This window comes from Girardinichthys multiradiatus, chromosome 5 (assembly GCF_021462225.1).
Source record: "Girardinichthys multiradiatus isolate DD_20200921_A chromosome 5, DD_fGirMul_XY1, whole genome shotgun sequence".
In the NCBI taxonomy this organism is placed as follows: Eukaryota; Metazoa; Chordata; class Actinopteri; order Cyprinodontiformes; family Goodeidae; genus Girardinichthys; species Girardinichthys multiradiatus.
In genome coordinates, this window is record NC_061798.1 from 10,796,241 (window position 1) to 10,816,684 (window position 20,444).

The following is a 20,444-nucleotide window of genomic DNA, read 5'->3' on the forward strand; positions in this document are numbered from 1 at the left end:
AAAAAACACTGCTCTAGAGTATCTACTGCTATACTTGCTGAGCCTGTGCCAGAGTTCAAAGGGTATTTGAATGTTTTCCATTTAAAATGCCCACATGTTTAACCAGGGTAAACCGATGTGATGTGTGGCACTTTCAGTGTGTCAATGATTTTCCTTTCATTCTGTGATTTGATCGAGCTGTGTTAGCAGGCACGTCATTAGAACTTGGCTTCCGGAGCTGAAGCCTGGATGTTTTCTGAATAGCCTCGAATCTCTTAAGAGACGAAATTTAGAAGTATTAAAAAGATGCACTAAGCCACAACATGGTATTGTATTTCACATTTTATCTAAAAAAAACAACAATCTGATTTGTTTTCTATTGTGCTCCATATAATCACTGGCCGCTTCACCTAACCTGGCAATGAGTTAAATAAAAAAACAAAACATTGTTATCTGCACAAACAGGCGGCACCGCGACTGCTCACATACGCGCACAGGCACCGGCGGACTGGCTCTGTCCATTCTGGAGAAGTTCAGGACGGCTGTTCAGTCCAGAGCGGTCGGCCTTCCTCGACCAACCGGAGAACTGAATGGTGCATGTTTATGCACAGGACCAGGTGGCAGCAGAGCAGCATAACTCAGGCTTAAATGATAAAACCTGAATGCTGACTCAGAATTGCCTGATCGTAAGTTAAAGCTAATCACTTGTTCACCCAGCAAGACACGATGTGGAGGTTCACTCTAATGAGCATCATCAGGGTCATGATGAGGGACTTTCACCTGAACTACAGGTAAAGTTAAATGGCCTGGCCGTGATAGAAAACAGCAGGAATCATCTCTGTGAGCATCTAGCTGGATCAATCATGATGTGAAAAATATTTGATCCTTTACTTCAGTCAAAATAAAAGTTACCAAACACATTAAAAAGGTTCTTCAGATCATAACATTGCATCTCATTGCTGCAGCCAGTCCTATAGTCCAGTTCTACATATAGAAAGAATAAATAGTTGCTGAATACACCGGGAAAACATTTACTGCTGCCACTAAGATATTGTAGAATATATTAAATTAAGCCTGCGGCTTCTTTTTCGTATCTTCTGTGCTGATTCTAAACATACAGCTCTGGGTTGTTTAAGGGTGCAATATGAGAAATAGAAATCATAGAAATTAATCACAGTTGTACCATTACCTAGTTTACTATTTTATTTTTCTGAATAACACATGATATTATATAAACTAATTAAACAATGATACATGAAGGCAGTATATTCATACCATATACAGTTAGTAATAACTGTAATATTAATACTAATAACAGAACAAAAGATGACAGTCCAAGAAAGGACCAGGATGAGGCTCTATGTTGTGTTTCAAATACCACAACTTAACACTTATTTCTCTCAGAAAGTGTTAAATATTTACAACTTAACTCACGGCTCACATGCTCAGTTGGGAATAACAGACTGTGCTGTAAATGTTTCATTTATTATTTTTGACAGGCCAAATTTTTTCATAAGTGGAATGAAGGGCTGAAAACAGACCATGATAGAAGGAACAATTTTAATGAAATGTTTGGAAAGCTCTCAGCATAATTAAATTAAATAAATGTGTTTTTAGGATCTTACCGTTTGACTAAGTTTTAAATAAATCAACTTTATTCCAGTTTCCTTTTTTGAAATGTAAGAAATGAAGACCATGGAGCCTCAGCAGTGAAACATTTGGATTAGAGTGTAATGTTTAAAACAGACATTTACATAGATGAGAAAAGAAGCACATGTATTTGAACCATAGTGAATATCTCTAAGTTTAAGAAAACATTTGGTCAGAAAAAATTTAGATTTGATTTTTTTCTAAATACAACAAAATGTGTCATTATCTGCTTCAGCAAAATGTTTTTTAATCAATCCTAAACTCTGTTTCTCCTTCATTCAGCTTCTAACAAAAAATAAAAACCAAATCAAATTATTGCAAACCTTCTTTGTTTGATTCACAATAATTTATATTCAATCAAAACATGGCCTAGACAGAGAACTGGTACAACATGTCCTATGTTATTTTAACTTTAAATGACTTAGAAACGTGGCCGCTGTCTTATGAAAATTCAAATTTTTGGGTTCTGGGCTAAAGCCCCCAATGTTTTAAGACCCTAAAAACGCCCCTGTGTGGTAGCGCCACTGCAGATAGGTTAACTGAACCAACATGCCAGGTAATTCCTAACAACCAGTCATCCAAGCAAATTATGAAACACACAATTCATAAAAAAAAACTTTAAACCATTGCCGACTTTGTTGATGAATACAACTAATGGTCTGCTTCATTTAACCCCTCCTGTTGTCCTCATTTTCTGTATACACCCTGTGTCTTCACTAAACCCCAAATATAAATAGCTTAATTGAATTTTAAACACCAAATTTCATCTTGCATATTATCATTGAGCTCAAAATGTGTGAATACTTGAGTTTTCCCTCTTCATTTGCATTTCTATAGATTAAGAAAAGAAAAAAAATTTGCAAGAAGGAGTTTTTACTCCTTACACCTGCAGCACACAGCATGTGTTTTACAGTTCTTCTTTTGAGGGCAGAACTGACATCTCTTCCTCTAACTTGCCCTAGCTGGGGAAGTGGCTGTGGTAGATGGATCCTCAAGTTGATCAGGAGCTCCTGCACTCTGAATAGTTTTCACATCTGCTGCTGAGGGTTCTGTGCGGGGGGGGGGACATGCTTCCTTCTTTCAATGAGTGAAGTTACAAGTGCCTTTCCTAGCTGCTCCAGGAACAACCTCCTCTTGTTCTGCTTATGAGACATCCAGGTTGGGTTGATCTCTCTCCAAATCACAAAGGCATTGTAGGAGGAAACATCAATGATGTTGTGGAAGATGACCAGAGGCCAGCAGGCAGTCATTCTTCTGCAGCTATATGTTCCAATCACCTTATCCAGGTTGTCCACAACTCCTTTGTTGCGGTTGTAGTCTAGGATGATGATTGGCTTCCTGTTCTCACAATCGCTAATGTCACCGTCTGTGTGCAGTGTGCTCAGAAGAATTACATTCTTGTTTTTCTTTGGGAGGTAGGAAACTAGAGTGGTGTTGGGCGTGAAGGCAAACTTTGAGGAGAAGACCTCTCTCTCCTTTGATGCAAGCAGTGCAGGTGGGACCTCAGGCTTATTCTTTCAAACTGTACCAACCATGGTGATCTTCTCTTCAGGAGCTGCTGTCAGAGTTCATAAGAGGTGAAGAAATTGTCACATGTCACATTGTGACCCTGCAGTCCCTCTGTCACATCAAGCACAACTCGCATCCCCTGGTTCTTCTCTGGGCATCCACTGGTCGGCTTCCCAGTATAGACTTGCATTTTCCAAGCATAGCTTGATTTAGCATCGCAAGCCACCCATAACTTGATCCCATATTTTGCTGGCTTGCTGGCCATATGCTGCCGGAAAGGACAACGACCTTTGGACAAAAGACATTAGCATCAGTGATTAGTATCAGTGTCACAGAAAACAGTCAAAGAAATCAATAGTGAAAATCACTTTTATTACAAATATGAAAACAGATTACCTCTAAATGGAACCAGTTGTTCATCCACTGTTACGTCAGGCCCTGGATTGTAGAGGTAGGGCAGCCGCTCCACCTACTTGTCCCATACCTCTCTTATGGCTGCAAGTTTGTCTGTCACACGTCTTGCTGGTCTTGACTCACGGTCATCAAATCGTAGCAGTCTTGAGTAGGTGTGAAAGACTTTGAGTGGCATTGTGGCTTGGAAAATTGGCCTTCCACTCTCAGCATCCCATAGCTGCAGCCTCACCTCGGGACCTGTATACACCTGCTAAGATTAGCAGCCCTAAGTAGGCCTGCAGGTCAATCTCATCCATCTTTTTCCAGCTGTCTCCATATTTGCGAAAACCCTCCAGATTTGTCATCCCCAGGATTATTTTTTTTCTATTGTTGGTGTGATAAACAGGTAGAATATAGAGACAATATCATGGGCATGAGAAACGGCATACCTAGTGGGTCCTGGGGTCATCTTTGTGATGTTTTGTGCATCCCTGCCGTGTTGGTCATATGCTGCTGAGGACCATGTTATTTTGCCATTTTTTGAAAGGAAAGTCTCTCTTTCAGCTGCAGGGTTTTCTTCTTCTTCTGAAGATGATTCATCATGCTCTGGGTTGTATTCCTCCACATCTTCTTCTTCGGATACATCCTCCACTTCCTCTTCTGAATCAGAGTTGTCTTGCTGGACATCTGAGAAAATCAGCTCTACAGCGTCTAACCCTAACCCTAACCCTAACCCTATAACGCACACTCATGGCTTCACCACAGACAGAATTCGGGGTCCTGTTATCTCTAGCATCTTTATAACCTCTGGAAATAAACAGGTGGTCTTCTGAAGCCTGCGAGAACACCACCTGATTTGCCTTGTTTACTTCTGCTGCTGATTGATCTGAGTCACATCTAAAACATTGTAACATTCTGTGGTTTGTAAATAACCACAGAATAAATAAGACCACCTTTGTACCTTTTTTTTGTACAGCTTATATGGAAATGTGAATAAAAGCATCATTTCACTTTTTCTATTGTTGGGGCCAATCCAGGAAAAGTCATACATTTTCAAGTTACAAAAATAGCATTTAGTGGATTTTTTTTGGGGGGGGGTTTAACATAGTGGCGGGTCATTTTGACCCAAGGACAACAGGAGGGTTAAGCATTATAGTTCATGGAAACATTTTAAGATCTAAAACAAAGGGCAAGTGAAAACATGGCGTCATAACAGACAGTTTGACATCGTTTCGAGGGACTCGGTTTTCAGTTTAGCATTAACTTTAAAGTAAATATATTATCTTTTTATTGGCTGCATATCTTAGAACTCGCGACCTTGATGAGTTCACAAATGTGGCTCGCGCATACTAGAACCCACGGCTGTTGTTCACGTGGACACAAACTGCAGCAGCAGCAGGTCGGAGCTGAAGCTGCTGCCTCATGTTTTCTCCGTGCTCCTCCTCTGAAATGACGAGTCATGTTTCAGCCTGGAGTGATGTTTCATGATTTAGAATAAACATGACCACTGGGTGTCGCTGTGGTCAGCATGCAGGACAGATAATAAAATGCTGACAGAGCTATGCTTGTTGTAAACCAAATTGACATTACATCACAAATGTATATTACAAAATGAATATGAAAGACGCATTGGAACTATTCAGCTATGATAAAACAATATAATTTCTTTATAAATAAGTGATTCTGATACATTAGGAAAGCTGAAGCTTGACAATTTGCAAGGTTTGTCTCTGCTTGGTGTTTTTTCTTTGATCAGGATCCAGGAAACAATGTAAATCTAGCATTCGGGAAGCAATTTCTGTATGACCAGTTACTTTCTTGATCCTAGGATCAAGAAAGTACCTCGATTTTACTAAGCAGATTTATTAAGATTGAGTTTAAATAAGCAGATTTTAAAAAATATATGTTTTTTTTATCTGTTTTTGTTTCTCCTATGTATTTTTTTTTTATCTTGAAAGGTGCTATATAAATAAAGTTTCACTTACTTACCCAATGACATGAAAACTCAGAATATTTGGTTCTAGATAAGCACAATCTGTTAAAAAACCCAGTGTGACAGGGCAATCTAATTCGATAAGCAGATTACCACTGTCATAAAGTCAAGCTTTTACCAAATCTGACTCCACACTAAGGTCAAAGGCGACCTTCCTCTCAACAAATCTGGGTGGAGTTATCTATGTTTTTATGCTGCTTGATTACTACAATTGATTATACTATGATCAGTCAATAATATACACTATATCGTCAAAATTATTAGCTCACCTGCTTTGACTCGCATATGAACTAAAGTAACATCCCATTCCTAATTCATAGGGTTCAATATGACATTAGTCCATCCTTTTCAGCTATAACAGCTTCAACTCTTCTGGGAAGGCTGCCCACAAGGGTAAGGAGCGCGTTCATGGGAATTTTTGATCATTCTTCCAGAAGCACATTTGTTAGGTCATAGACTGATGTTGGATGAGAAGGCCTGGCTCTCGGTCTCACCTCCAATCCCAAAGGTGTTCCATAAGGATGAGGTCAGGACTCTGTGCAGGCCAGTCCACACCAAACTCTCACATCCATGTCTTTATGGACCTTGCTTTGTGCATGTTGGAAGAGGAAGGGGCCATCTCCAAACTGTTCCTGCAAAGTTGGGAGCATGGAATCATCCAAAATCCTGAAGCTCTTGAAAAACAACCTCACAGCATAACCCTCCCTCCACCAAACTTTACATTTGGCACAACACAGTCAGACAAGTACAGTTCTTCTGACTCTGCAGAAAGTCAGCAACCTCTGTGCACTATGCGCGTCAGTTTACATCGCCTATCGTACATTCCTAATCACTTCCACTTTCTTATAACACCACTGACAGTTGATGGTGAAATATTTAGGAGCAAGAAAATTTCACAGTTGTTGCACAGGTGGCATCCTATCACAGAACCACGCTGGAATCCACTGAGGTCCTGAGAGTGACCCATTCTTTCAACCAATGTTTGTAGAAACAGTCTGCTTGCCTAGTTGCTTCATTTTATACACCTGTGGCCATGGAAGTGATTGGAAAACCTGATTTCAAGTATTTGGATGGGTGAGTGAGTTCTTTCTGGCAATATAGTTTATGTTCAACAGCTTGTTCAAAACATTGCTGTCAGCCTTGTCCAACAATCACTCAATTACACCTTACTCCTCTGGCTACCAGAGCTAATTAAGACTGATTTTGCCATTTTGTAATCTCTTATCAGACTGGCACTTCAGTATTTTGTTGAACTGCTAGATCTTTGTATTCCAGCCAGGATACTTAGGTTCCGACTGTTGTTTTAAGAAGTGGTCTATGATGAATACATTTTGAGTTGAGATTTGATCAGACCTGAGAATCTTTGAACAAGAAGCTGTCAGAAGACAGTAAAATACTCGAATGAGTTTAATAAAGTTGATAATCCTTCTAAAATGCTCATGGTGGCATCAAACTGTATCAATAATAGATCATAATTTCTCCTAAAACAGTGATAGTTTGAGACACAACTTCAGGGGCTTTTCATTTACTTCACAACCTGACTGATAGCCCTTTTATTTTCATATTTGCTCAAGAGATTCAGCCTAAACCTTTTGGATGCCAACAAAGGGCAGGCAGGTCTCAGCACTCCCACCGGGGTAGTAGGTGTGTTGCTAAATAATCTAACTATTGACAGTATGGAAATATATATACACTGTGAACCCAAAAGCATTTTTCGTATTTCTGGACAAATATGATTATTGCCCCAAATGTGAGATTTTAGATGTCATTGGGATTTTAGTTCAATCATCTGTAAACAGCCTTCATTTGTTTTGCCTTGTTTCTTGTTTCATGCTTTATTTATTCATATTGTAATTTCTCCATTTGTGTCTTCAGTTACTCCCTTGACAATTTTTTTACAGGTTTAAAGTCATAGCTTTAACTCAGCTGATAGAAATTGTATTATTTTTTTCGTATTTTGAGTAAAACAAATTGCGTTCAGAGGTGTGTTGCTGTGTGAATCAACATTCTGACAGATACCATGACATTTATACTTCAGAGATGCATCACTGATTGCACAGTCCTGCTCAGATGGATCATCATGATGTTACAAGATAAGGCAGGAATGTAGTGCTTTCTTTCGTATTAAAAAGTCCGATGTTGGTCTCATTTACAAATAAACATTTTAAAACGCCTGTTGGCTGCTGTTATATAAAGCGATTTGCAAAAATAATCAAACCCCTTCATATTTTTCACGTTTTCATGTTACAACCCCAAATTTCATTGTATTTAATAGGAATTGTATGCTATCGACCAACACAAAGTAGGTCATACTTGTTAAAAGGAAAAATTCCAGGTGCAAGTATTTTGGGGTCTTTTAAATAGACTTTTAGAAATAAAATCAGAAGTATTGTCATGTATTTATTTTCCACCCCCCTGACTCAGTTCGTTATAGAATCCTCTTTCACTGCAGTTACAGCTACCAGTCTTTTAGGCTATGTCCCACCCAGTTTTGCACATTAGAGTAAAACATTTTCCCTCATTCTTCTTTGCAGAGGAGCTCACGCTTAACTAGACTGTTTCAGAAACTATGGGAGAACAATTTTCAATTCTTGAACAAGATTCTCAGTTTGATTTAGATCTGGACTTTAACAGGGTAATACTTACAAACTGATATGCTTTAATCTAAATCGCATTACATTGTAGCTCTGGCTCTATGCTTAGAGTTGTTGTCCTGCTAGAACTTCAGCCTGGTCTCAAGTCTTTTGTAGCCTCAACAGGTTTTCTTTCAGTTTTTTCCTGTATTTAGCTCATCTTGTAGCTTCAAATGTTACAAGAAGACCACAAATGTCTTCTTGAAACTCATTCATAAAGGAAACATTTGTGGAGTGCATTACTAATAGTTGTCCTGTCAACAGACTCTTCTAGCTGAGCTGTGGATTTCAGCAACCCCTCCAGAGTTATCACTAATAACTTTCTCACTGAGCAGTCTGATGTGTTTCGTGGTTTTTCAAGATGCTGCTTGTTCACTAAGGTTCTCTAACAAATTAGCTAGGGCTTCACAGAACAGCTGGATTTCCACTCAGGTGCATTTGGTTGCCCTGGAGTATCAGAGTAAGGGGTGTGAATTTAGACACATGCTACGCTTTCTAGATTTCTATTCATGAGATATTATAAAAACCATGTATCATTTTCCTTCTAATTCAGGAAGGTATTCGGGAAGTTATTTATTATGGAGCAATGTGGTATTGATTACATTTATTTAATATACTTCTTTATGCTAATAACTCAGGATAAAAACAGGATTTATGGTTATTTTGAAAAGCATGAAAACAATGTTAGAAAGCAGAAGGTTTCTCCTTAAGCTTTTCAGTGACTCTATTGCCTTTATTGTCCTGGAGTTTTGTAAACTTATTGTGCGGCTTTCCTTAGCTGTGCCATTTGTGAGATTCATTTTTCCACTGAAACAAAAGCTTCGTATTGTCAAGTGATCGTGTTTGTATGACGCTATGAGTGTTTCAATACTTCCTCCAACTGCAGCCTCAGAAGGCCTGGCTTCTCCTCCAGCCTTGGAATCTAAAGCTGCTCTGTCATGTTTTGCACTCCACTCACCCTCAGCTTGTTTTTCCAGGGCACTGCTAAAAATTCCTCACTCATGCTGTGGCCTCAGTATTCCCTCCCCCTGCAGTTTTCCAAGCGTACTTGGAGAACTGCAGCATCATGGTTTGTGTTGGCCCCTCCTACTGCTTCTGCTGAAGTTGCCATTTCATGTTTAGCAGAGGCTTTGTGACTCAGAGTTCCTGTTTTTATTGAGGCGGAAGGGGGGGAGGAGACACAAACAGACTGTATAAAAGAAGGAGAAGAGTGAAGCCACTGAAACTGAGCTGGAGAGCCAGATAGAGAGCTGCTACTGAACCTGAAGGACTTCATCACAGCTGGTGAGTAAATCACAACACAACCTTCAGAACATTTGCCAATATTTAGATTTTCTAAATCTTTATACAGTGTTGGGTATTATGCTGCAAGATGATTTAATTTTCATAACAAATTATCTTCCGACAGCTTTAGCTTTTCCAGGAGCACAATGGAAGCAGAAAAGAGGACTCAGATATCAGCAGAGCAGATTGATAACAGGTTAAATTGAGCTACTGTGATTATTTTTCATATCTCTAAACATTTGTTTTGCACATTTCCCCAGTGAACAATATGCAAATATGACCGTTTTTTATTATCTTGAAAGCCAATGTTGCAGTTTTCTCTCTCACAGGGATCTCTCAGAACAAATCAAAGAGGTGACCAAGGATAGTCACGTCAGAGCAGAAAACACAGAACTGATGCTGAGCTTCCAGCGGGGACAAGTCACACTTCCACAATATAAGGTAATAACAAACCCTACAGCATGATTGCTGGGATAATCTCACTTTTGGTTGGATTCTAGCAGGTTAAATGACATCTCCTCTCTTCCACCTCTGTAGCTCCTCTTGTGCTCCCTGTACGAGATCTACCAGGCCTTGGAGGAAGAGCTGGACAGGAACTCCAGCCATCCTGCTGTTGCTCCTATTTACTTCCCCGCTGAACTGGCCAGGCTCAAATCCATCGAGAACGACCTGGAATACTTCTACGGGCTGGACTGGAGGGAGAAGATTGTCGTGCCTGCTGCCACTCTGAGATACTGCCACAGACTCAGACAGGTAGGTTTTTCTATATTACACATGCATAGTTTTCATTTCCCTAGTAGAAGCAACGTAATCCTTTGAAAACTTAATTCAATCTAAAACTTTAAGCTTCTGTGATTATGTATTTATCATAGACAAAAAGAAATAAATATTTCATGCATTTTATATTTTCACAAAGAATGTATAAAACGTATTTAGCAAGATCCGACAAAGCAGGTTTTTGAGAAAAGACAAACAGGTCTCTCAAATGCTTGTATCAAAAATGATACATTTGATGTTAAATGTGTCACTCTGTTCATTCCTGTGTATTTTTCAGATTGGCAAAGAAAACCCTGAGTTCCTGGTTGCCCACGCTTACACCCGATACTTAGGAGACCTATCTGGAGGGCAGGTCCTCGGCCGAATCGCCCAGAAGTCCATGGGGCTGAAAAGCAGCGAAGGTCTGTCTTTCTTTGCCTTCCCTGGCGTTTCCAGCCCCAACTTGTTCAAGCAGCTCTATCGCAGCCGGATGAACAGTGTGGAGCTGACAGCGGAGGAGAGGAACGGCGTGCTGGAGGAGGCAGTCAGGGCCTTTGAGTTTAACATCCAGGTGAGGAGGGGCGACAGATGGGCACTGGGACCATCTGCCAGGTGCAAGGCAGCTGAGCAAACAAGAATACCCTTTGCTCTTAGTTATATATTGAGCCATAGACAGCTGATATGCTCTCACTTGTTTTACAGGTGTTTGATGGCTTACAGAAGATGCTGAGTGTCACAGGAAATGAACATCAGGAAAGCTGGACAAACTCCGAAGCAGTTCATAGCAAAACACTCCCAGGAACCATTTCCCCAATGATCAGAATGGTCCTGGGACTCTTTGTGGCTCTGGCTACTGTCATGGGACTCTATGCATTATAGCGACATCGTGTTGGTATCATTTTAACCTTTGCTTTGATAACGTAAAGCCATGATCTGACGATCCCTTTGTATATAATAGATTGTAATATTTGCATTTTTATTGTAAATTTGATTCATACTATATGTGTTTAAATTTTCTACTGTCTCCATTTGTACTGTTTTCTCTATCACACTGATATGCAGAATCCATTAAAATGTGTAATACTAAAAAAAAAGTTTATATGCCACCTATTTTAATAAAATCAGCAGTGAAAAGGAAATAAATGCTTGGTATGTTTTATTCTAGTCTTCCCATTCATTATGTTCTTTTCATGGATATGATCTTGTTCGTGCTGGAGCCCCAGCAGCTGGATGTTGTCTCCTGTTTATTTGACCTTTGGGTCTGTTGGTGTTTTGTCTGTTTATGACCACATACTCTTTATCATAGTTTCCTGCAGGCCTACGTTCTGCTTATTATTTTCACATCAATGAATTAGTCCGATGTTTGGAAGAAATAAATTCATAACAAAAACAAATCAATATATGAAGATAAATTCTTCCCTTTAGCCAGCATCCAACTGAAATGGAAATGCATGTACCATGGTGCTGCTGATCTACGGTACTTATTTACATACAGTAATAAATGGGGGGCTGCATGGTGTTGTAGTTGGTAGCACTACTGCTTTGCAGCAAAACGGTCCTGGTCTGTATTGCCCTGTGATGGACCGGCGACCTGTCAAGGATGTAACCCACCCTCTCACCGAATAATCGCTGGAGAAAGGCACCAGGGCTCAACCCTGCATGGATGAGAGGTTGTAGACAATGAATGGATGGATAACTATTGGTACTAATAGTACCATTATACATCCATTATTTATAATTATATACATAGAATAATAACTGTATATATTTTTGGTTAACTGGGTTTTAGTTTGAGACTGGTGGTGTACATGTTGGTACAATGCAGGGCTTTTTGGCTGGTTTTTGATGAAGATCAGTATTGCCTTTGACATCGTATAAGAGTATAAATAGCTTATGAAGGAGAACCATCATGACGTACTGCTGAGAAGGATGCCTAGCAGACCAAATCAGCCTGCACAAAACGTGGTGTGCTTGCAGACAGAGGCTGCAGTGTTTTTGTTTTCTCCCAGCCTTCATTAGTCTCCAGTGACATCAGGATTCCAGATAACTCAGGGGGTTTCAGAGTTCTGATCTTGCTTCAAATAACTTCTGCATTTGACATTGTTGATCACAGTATTTTGATTACCAGGCTCAGCGATATTGGTCAGCATATCTGGCCAAGTCCTAGAGACGTTTTGCTATATCTTTCTATAAGAAGCAGTAGTATATTACGCAACAAGCTCATCTGTCATCTGAATTTAGAAATCTGAAAGTGGGGTACCACAAGGTTCAGTCTTATTTATTTCATACATCCCCCATCTCCTGGACTTTTATAGCAAAAAAATATCCTGATCTTCCTGACTATCTTTTTGTTTAATCGCCCATTTATGTCTATTGAATAACATAAGCAGCCATCTTTGATATAATGCCTAACCAACATCAAACAATGTCAGCTAGGCATTGTATCTCAATCTTTGAAAACAGCTAGTTTCTTTAATTAACAAGGGCTTGATTTGTAATACTTTGTTCTTATGCTGTGCTTTATATCATGTATGGTTTTGTATTTAGACCCTCGTTCATGTCTGTTTCCTGTGCCTTTTTTTTTTCCAAATGTGCTTCTATGTTTTTTGTGGCTTCTGTGAATCATTTTGTGGTGTTTAAATCTGAAAAGTGCTATTAAATAAGCTATTTAATTGCAAACTAGCAGTGCTGACAGCTTAAATCCTTCAGCTCAGACATCAAAGCACCGGGTCTTCTTCAAAATCTAACTCCTACGGCCATGCTGAATGACTGGGCTTAAAGCCGAGGCAGTAATGGAAGAGGAGAGGAACGCTCACCTCCTAAATACTGTTTGATTTCCTGCATCTGAAGGAAAATCCTGATTCTTCTGTACCCTTAGGTTCAGGTTAGAATTTAATTTTATTGTATATTTTTATATCTATAGTATAAACTAAAAAAATACTTGCTGTAACTTGTTTATTTTAGGAAAGTCAAATATCTTTATGTTTTAACATGAGCAACTTACAGTTTTGTGGAACAGGTGAATTGTTTTTCCATGTTCTCCTTCCTTATACTTATAAAGGAACATTAAAAAAACCACAACATAATTTTTTTTCTAAATTATTTCCCTTTGATTACCACTAAAAGCCAAAATTAGTATTGAAAAAAAACTCAAAAACAGATGAACACAGCTCCACACATGAAAAGATATATAATTCACTTTATTATGATTTTATACCTTTTCTAAATTTTGTGCAATTTTTCCACACATTATAAATTAAAACACATACAGACTGTTGGTGTTTGTTACCAGCCGCCAGATTACATTTCTAGCTTCTTTAAACAGACCTGTGAAACATTGTGCTGGTATGTGTCTCCTCCTAGAGGAAAACTAAAGAACGACAGAGTAAAAGTCAAAACTGATTGTACTTCACAGAACTTGGCTTACATCAACCTTTGACAAAGGCACAGTGAGCGCACAGTAAATCAGAAATGTCCTCATACTCAAGTATCTTAACGGTTGAAGTCATAATTTACATTCAGTTTGAATCCCTTCCTACTGCTGTAGCTCCTGTATCACCAGTTCTTCCAACGCAACACAGAGTCAGCCTCACATTACATGCTGGACATCGAAAGGCCAGATTATTTTGTGCTACCAAACTCAGAAACTTTGGAAAATTGTAAGTTACTGACAGAAGTTCAAAACCACATAACAAAAACAAAGAAAAAAGACAGGAAGTCACACTGGACATGCCCGTCTCAAACAACCGTTCCCGAAACAAACACACACACACACACACACACACAGACACACACAATCCTCCATGGAGTCTACAAGCTGCAGACTTTAAGATGAGGAAGTTGATGTGCTTTAAGGGAGACTGAACAGGAAGTTGTGTTTTTGTAAATGTTTCTGACAGTAAACTTTAAAAAGTCGAAACTGCAAGGACTGTATTTTAAATCTTATTGATAAAGCAGCTATAGAGGAAAAGCTTGACTCAACAACACAACTAATGCTAGCAAAAGAGAAAAATCCTCAAATCAGGCCAATAGGTGAACTGATAACATTGGAAAAGCAATCAGTCCTGTCAACTTTATTTAGCTTTGGAAAACTAACGTGAATGTGTTTCTGCAACATCCCAGACCATTGGTTCTCTCAAAGAAAATCATCACTTTCACTTCAGGTTTTCATTGGCAACTTGAGAAACAATGCTTCTCACATAAGTCAGATAAATCTCCCCAAATGAAATCACGGATATTACACCATCAAAGGGAAAGCAAACTCTACAAATTACTTTAAAAATCCTGATATTTTGTCATTTCTCGCTTGCACAACGTTTGCTGACTAGATTTGGCACACTTTCCTCATGCTAAAACGGCAAATTTTCTTCAAAAAAGGTGTGTATCAAATCTCTATAATGCACTGTAGCAACTGTTCTTCATCCCCAAAGACCTTACAAATATATGCACAGGGCCGCATCACCTTGGCTACCTTCTTTAAAACAGCCAGGCTATGTTCTGGCAAAAAAGAAAAAAACAAAAAGGTGCAGTTACTTCTGGATAAGAGCTTGAGCAGCCACAAGGTGGATGTGGGTGGAGGGAGGTGGGTGGGTGCTCAGTTGGTTTCATAGGAAGACAGCAGGGCTGCGTCTACGGGCTCCATGCAGGACGGGCAGATGAACGAGCGCATCAACCAACTGTCGATGCAGTCCAGGTGGTAGATGTGGAGGCAAGGCAAGAACCGAATGGGATCACCATATTCAAAATCCATCATGCAGATCACACACCTGAGGAGAGAAACAACACTTCAACAAATAGCGCCGTGCAAAAGAATTTACACCTCTTGAACTTCGTCACATTTTTATTTTTATTTTACAACCTCAGCTTTGTATTTAATTGGGATTTTATGTGACAGACCAACACAAAGTAGCACTTAAAGTGGAAAGGCAAACGATTCATAGCTTTCCAACGTTTTTTTATTACAAAGAAAAATCCGAAAGACGTGGCATGCATTTGTATTTGGGCCTTCTGAGTCAATGCTTTGTAGAAGCCTCTTTTGGTGCAATTACAATTGTAACTATTTCAGGTATGTCTATGCCAGCTTTACTTATCCAGAGACTGAACACTTTGTTCTTCTTTTCAACATAGTTCAGGATTAGTTAAATTGAATGAAGCATCGGAACAGCAATATTCAAGTCTTACCACAGATTCTTAATTGGATTTAAGTCTGGACTTTGACTTGACCAATCTCACAAATGAATGCTTTGGGTTTAAACTATTCTATTGTAACTTAGGCTGGATGTTTCGGGTGGTACCGCTGCAAGGTGGACCTCCGCTCAAGCCTCAAATCTTTCGCAGCCTCTAACAGGTTTTCTTCCAGGATTGTCCTGTATTTAGCTCCATCCATCTTCCCTGACCCTGCTGAAAAAAAAAGCATCCCCACAGCATGATGCTGCCAAGATCCCTCGGTTTTCTTGAAGCCGTTTGTTCACTACTGATCCTATTGAAGCCTGAGGTGTTGACAGAACAGCTGGCGCTTGTGATGAAATTACACACACTCTATTAAGAAAAATACTTTTCCTTCCACTTCAAGATCACCCGCTTGCTTGTGTTGGTCTGTCACATAAAACCTAAATACAATACAATGAATGTGGTGGGAAACATCTCATTGGGTCTGAAACCTTTTGCAAGGTTCAGCAAATAAACCATGGTCATTTACATAGTGTCTTCTATAAGAAAGTTTTGGTATAATATGACCATGTAGGACTTACTCTTTAACTTTCTTCTCTGAGGGGTCAGAGCCTGGGTTGAAGACACCTTTGGGAAGATGCTGGATGAGTCCGATACGTTGAGCGATGCGGATCTGCTCCTCCTCGGTCAGCTGGCTGGCCGAACGACTCTCACCTGGGGTGGGATGGAAGACTGGCCCTGGTGGGGTGTGCTGCTTGAACACACAGATCACAAAAAACATCCTGCATTTGTTCCACACAAATTCAGTAACAAATCCATTGTTTTGTTCTACGCCGCTCTGAAGCCCGCGGGATTTCTGCTCATACAGCTGGTGTTTTGTAAAATCATTCGTTATAAGTAATCATGCTAACTGGAGAAATGTTTTACATTCTGAACCAGCTGATTGAGCTTATCAAAAGGCAAATAATACCTGGATTAAGATCACAGATCCCAAGCAAGTCAGGCAGGAGAGACTGAAATGCAGGACGAAAAGAAAAGGAAAAAAGAAAAGAAATGAAGAACACATGGGGAAGGGTATCAAAACTAAGACAGCTGAGAATGGAAAGCTGGCTGGGACACAGTAGGAACATCAGGAATGTAGTATTTTATGTTTTACTGAAACATGGCTGCAAGATATTCCAGACACTAACGCCTATCTGACTGGAAAATTACAAAGACGGAAGATAAAGTGACAGACGGGACTCTTATTCAGAAATATTTATATACGGGCCCTAATTCCTGCATCCTACCTCCGCACAGTATTATTAGGACTTTTTATTAAGTTCTTATAGCTTTTTTTTTTCACATAACATAAACTGTGTCTACAGTAGATGTTTCCATAAAGCAGATTAGAGTTTTGGCCCATTCCTCCAGACAGAACTGGTGTCACCGGTTTCAACACAGATCAGCCGTATCACGCCACCAGCACTCAAACGCACATTAATATTTACATTATTGGTAGTTAACGGTACACGTATGACTTAAAGGAGTTGCCAAATTTGCAATTTTTTCTTTGTTAGCTCAGCCGCTAATCTAGATGTGACATCCTCCCGCCTGCCTTCAAGGCGGTCCAATGGTGAGCCTCCGTTTCGTTGCCATCTTGTTGAACATTCCTCGCTGCCAGTTTTAGTAATCCATCACTCCCTCTGTTGGCTGGTTAACAACTATTAGGAATCAGTTGTCCAAAAGGTTATCAATTTCTAATTTGGCAAAAATCATACTTTTTATTTTTATTTTATTAAAATATTTTATTTTTGCTTCTGATTTGCATTGTGGACTGGTTGTTTGAACACAGACAAATTGTTCTTAATTAGTTTTCTAATTAATTTGACCTCATCCCAACACCCTTCAGACGAACCTTGGTTATCTACACTGAGCTGAGATATCACTGCATCATTTTACTTGCTACTGGTTTATTCTTTTGCTCTATTTTTCATAGTTTATTAGTTCTCCTTATTTTTAATATTTGACTTAGTAATGTAGTTGAATGTCATTAGCCTTTTTCTCAAATAAAAGAAGGTATTTCAATTGTCACTGTCTTTAACCCATTTTTTTAATCCATTAATTTGCTATAGCTTATTGTTTGTATGATGTTGTACTGTAGATTACTTTCAGTGAATATTTAGGGAACATCCCCAGAACGTTCTGTAAAGGTTAGAATGTGAAAGTTGTAGATAACATTTAGGAAACCTTTAAGAAACAATCTCTAATAACTACCATAAAATCGCACTGTCAGGCCCAAAACTGATCTCCAGAGAACCTTTACTGTACTTTTCTAGAGCTTCTCTCAAGGCTAGAAAATCTGCACTGCGCACCTTTAGGGAACCTTTTCTGAAGGAACTCTAAAGGTTAAAATGAAGTTTCTGCTTGGATTATTACTTAATACGTATACGTCAAGAAATTTTTGATTTTAAGCAAAATTAAGTTAAACATTTTTTAAATCCCCTGGAAACAATAAAGAGTTGCGTTTTATTCCCAATATTGAATTATATTCCGTTTTTGTAAGCACCAGATTACAACAAATGTCATGTCGAGACACTTTACAAACAGATCCGGTTCCAATGCGTTTATATAGAGTCTTGTTTGGCCCACATTCGGCTCAAATCAATTCAGTTTATTCTAAAACCATCATATATGGATAAACAATCAAATACTGAAGTCTACTGATGTGACATCAAGCGGTGTGTAAGTATAAACCCTCAACTGGTCTGACCCATTCTGTTAGGACTTTAGAAATTAGTCTGACTTATATGAACAAGTGTTGTTACACTGCTTTAGCATTATATATTTCATATTTAAACATTTTCCCATAATGAGCTTAAAGGCTGCATATGTCTAGCTGTAGTGACACGCCCCGTCGTGTCTTTACTAATTGCACAAGTCATAAAAACCACTGGAGTGGCATTAATCCCCGCGCTGCCCTACAGTTGACACCCGGGCTGCTCACCTGATAGGGCGGCGGGGGCTCTCCGGGCAGACTGCCCCCCTCGGAGTCGTTCAGCAGCGAAAGGTCATCCCCGCCTTGTGAAAATAAACAGTTCCCCATTGACCTGAAACCACCATGAGAGAGAGAACACGTCTTTCTGCGGGCAGAACTCAGCGGTGAACCTGAGCCTCAGGGGACCACCCGACCCACAGGGTAGCTTAGCTCGGAGCAGGTAGCCGCGGAGGGAGTCACAAGTCACCGCTAAATGCGGAGTAAAGCGACGGCTTTGGCTCCAGCAGGTGACACAGATGTTGGCTTTGTTTGACGAGCAGACGGGGCCGCGTCCAGCTGTTCGCTGTGTTTACAACAGGCAACAAGCCGGAAATGTCGTTATAAGGAAGCTGGCCAATCCTAAACTTCCGACTTGGAGTTCAAAATAAAAGGTTCAAGAACAGAATAAAATCCCCCCCTCCCCTAAATATATGGTGTTTGGTTGGATGTTTTTGATATGTCATTTTAAAATATTTAAATATAAAGAGATTTGTAGAAAGTTGAAGAGATTTATGATGATGAGAAATGATTGTAATTTTGTATCGTTTTGCCATATTTTTTTTAATTACAGTTTGCAGAATGTATATAAAACCAATATAGATGCAATATTTGAACCTGAAAAAGAACTGCTAGAATAGCAAACAAAGTCTCCTGTAAGGAATTTATAAAACTATTTTTGTACAAGCCATATATTTAAAATGTAAGGGTCATTTGAATTTAAAAGAAGTCATCTAATGTGAATTTCACGCGTGTTTCAGTTCGTGGAACATGGGAAGTCATGAAAGTGGTGGCATCATATCCTGTGGGTTATGTTTGTGTTGTTCATTTATTCTGTCCGGTAGATATTCTGAGTAACATGAATTCGGAAAAGAAAAGCCATTTTGTTTTAAACAGTAAATGTGACTGTGTTTTCTTCTTCAAAATAAAGTGGTTTATGATGTTGATTTGACTATTCTTGTTCTTTTCATTCTTACAGGCACCTTCATGTAATACTAACTAAATGAACAAATAAAGAGTAACAAAAAATATAATAATTTCATAAAAGTTCCAGTCATTTAATAAATGTAGTCCATGCATTATATCACAGACTATATGTAACAGGAAAACTCCAGCACATACATTTCCTGTATTGTTATTCTGAAGAGCAGAACCGGATGCGATGACTTACACCAAACGGCAGACGTTATGTACGTAAAGCACCACGTGGTGTTATTATTGTAGCGTCATATAGGAAGTGGGTGGCAAAATGCAGCGGTCCATGAGTCTTCTGTTATTAGATGACTGGAGATGGTAAGTAGAGGCAGTAAAGGTACCGCTCGGCATAGACTTTGTATAAAAAATAGTTTGTACCGTTTTTAGGGTAATTCTATTAAAAACAGTCTCATTTGTGTCGCGACAGAAATAACACGAGACAGGTGGACTAATGTAAGAGCTACCCCCACAATGACCGGCCGGAGCGTCGTCTTCCTCTCCGAGCCAGTTTGACTCAGATGAGCCCTCAGCCATAATGGATGCTGCTGTGGAGCTGAAGCATAACTCAGGGAGAGAGTTCTTCAGTTATGCTTTAGCTCCACAGTAGCATGGCTGAGGGCACATCTGAGTTAAACTTTGGCTTAACTCTGGCCTTTCGAAGAAATAAATCGAATGGGTCAAAATAAGAATCAGCAGAGATCCACACAGTGTTCTGACATTTAGCTTAAATGGTGTTGAGGTAAAATAATTTCAGTCCGGATGTCGTGAGAAAGAACAGATGATATTAATTTGATATTCAAGTCCAAATGAATGCGGGGCTGCTGTTTGTAGCACTGTTGCCTTGCAGCAAGAAGGTCCTGGGTTCAATAACCAGCCTGGGATCTTTCTGCATGGAGTTTGCATGTTCTCCCCGTGCATACGTGGGTTCTCACCGGGTACTCCGGCTTCCTCCCACAGTCCAAAGACATGCGTGTTAGGTTAATTGGTCTTTCTAAATTGCCCTTAGGTGTATGAATGAGTGTGTTCATGGTTGTCTGTGTGTTGCCCTGAGATGGACTGGCGACCTGTCCAGGGTGTACCCCACCTCTCG

General features: G+C 39.5%; 2 protein-coding genes across 3 annotated transcripts; one reads left to right on the forward strand and one right to left on the reverse strand.

Moving 5' to 3' along the window:
- The first annotated feature begins 9,353 nt into the window (after positions 1-9,353).
- On the forward strand, positions 9,354-11,336 carry LOC124868599 (heme oxygenase-like). Its single transcript, XM_047366030.1, has 6 exons — positions 9,354-9,441; positions 9,566-9,637; positions 9,771-9,882; positions 9,979-10,194; positions 10,496-10,768; positions 10,900-11,336. Exons 2-6 carry the CDS (start codon positions 9,588-9,590, stop codon positions 11,074-11,076), a joined length of 828 nt encoding a protein of 275 aa, XP_047221986.1. The 5' UTR covers positions 9,354-9,441; positions 9,566-9,587; the 3' UTR covers positions 11,077-11,336.
- Positions 11,337-13,376: 2,040 nt separating this feature from the next.
- rnf11a (ring finger protein 11a) lies at positions 13,377-18,731 on the reverse strand. 2 transcript variants are annotated; one of them, XM_047364472.1, is made up of 3 exons: positions 18,353-18,731; positions 15,948-16,117; positions 13,377-14,963 (listed from the first exon to the last, which is right to left on the reverse strand). In XM_047364472.1, exons 1-3 carry the CDS (start codon positions 18,449-18,451, stop codon positions 14,792-14,794), a joined length of 441 nt encoding a protein of 146 aa, XP_047220428.1. In that variant the 5' UTR covers positions 18,452-18,731; the 3' UTR covers positions 13,377-14,791. The 2 variants fall into 2 exon arrangements, with proteins under 2 accessions (XP_047220428.1, XP_047220427.1); XM_047364471.1 differs by having other exon boundaries at positions 15,948-16,120.
- Positions 18,732-20,444: the final 1,713 nt, after the last annotated feature.

Coding starts and splice junctions, on each gene's coding strand:
- LOC124868599 (XM_047366030.1), top strand. CDS start 9,588: ATGGAAGCAGAAAAGAGGACTCAGATATCAGCAGAGCAGATTGATAAC. Junction 9,883..9,978: donor TCACACTTCCACAATATAAG/GTAATAACAAAC, acceptor CCACCTCTGTAG/CTCCTCTTGTGCTCCCTGTA. Junction 10,195..10,495: donor ACTGCCACAGACTCAGACAG/GTAGGTTTTTCT, acceptor TGTATTTTTCAG/ATTGGCAAAGAAAACCCTGA.
- rnf11a (XM_047364471.1), bottom strand. CDS start 18,451: ATGGGGAACTGTTTATTTTCACAAGGCGGGGATGACCTTTCGCTGCTG. Junction 16,121..18,352: donor AGCCCCCGCCGCCCTATCAG/GTGAGCAGCCCG, acceptor TGTGTGTTCAAG/CAGCACACCCCACCAGGGCC. Junction 14,964..15,947: donor TCAGAGAAGAAAGTTAAAGA/GTAAGTCCTACA, acceptor TTCTCTCCTCAG/GTGTGTGATCTGCATGATGG.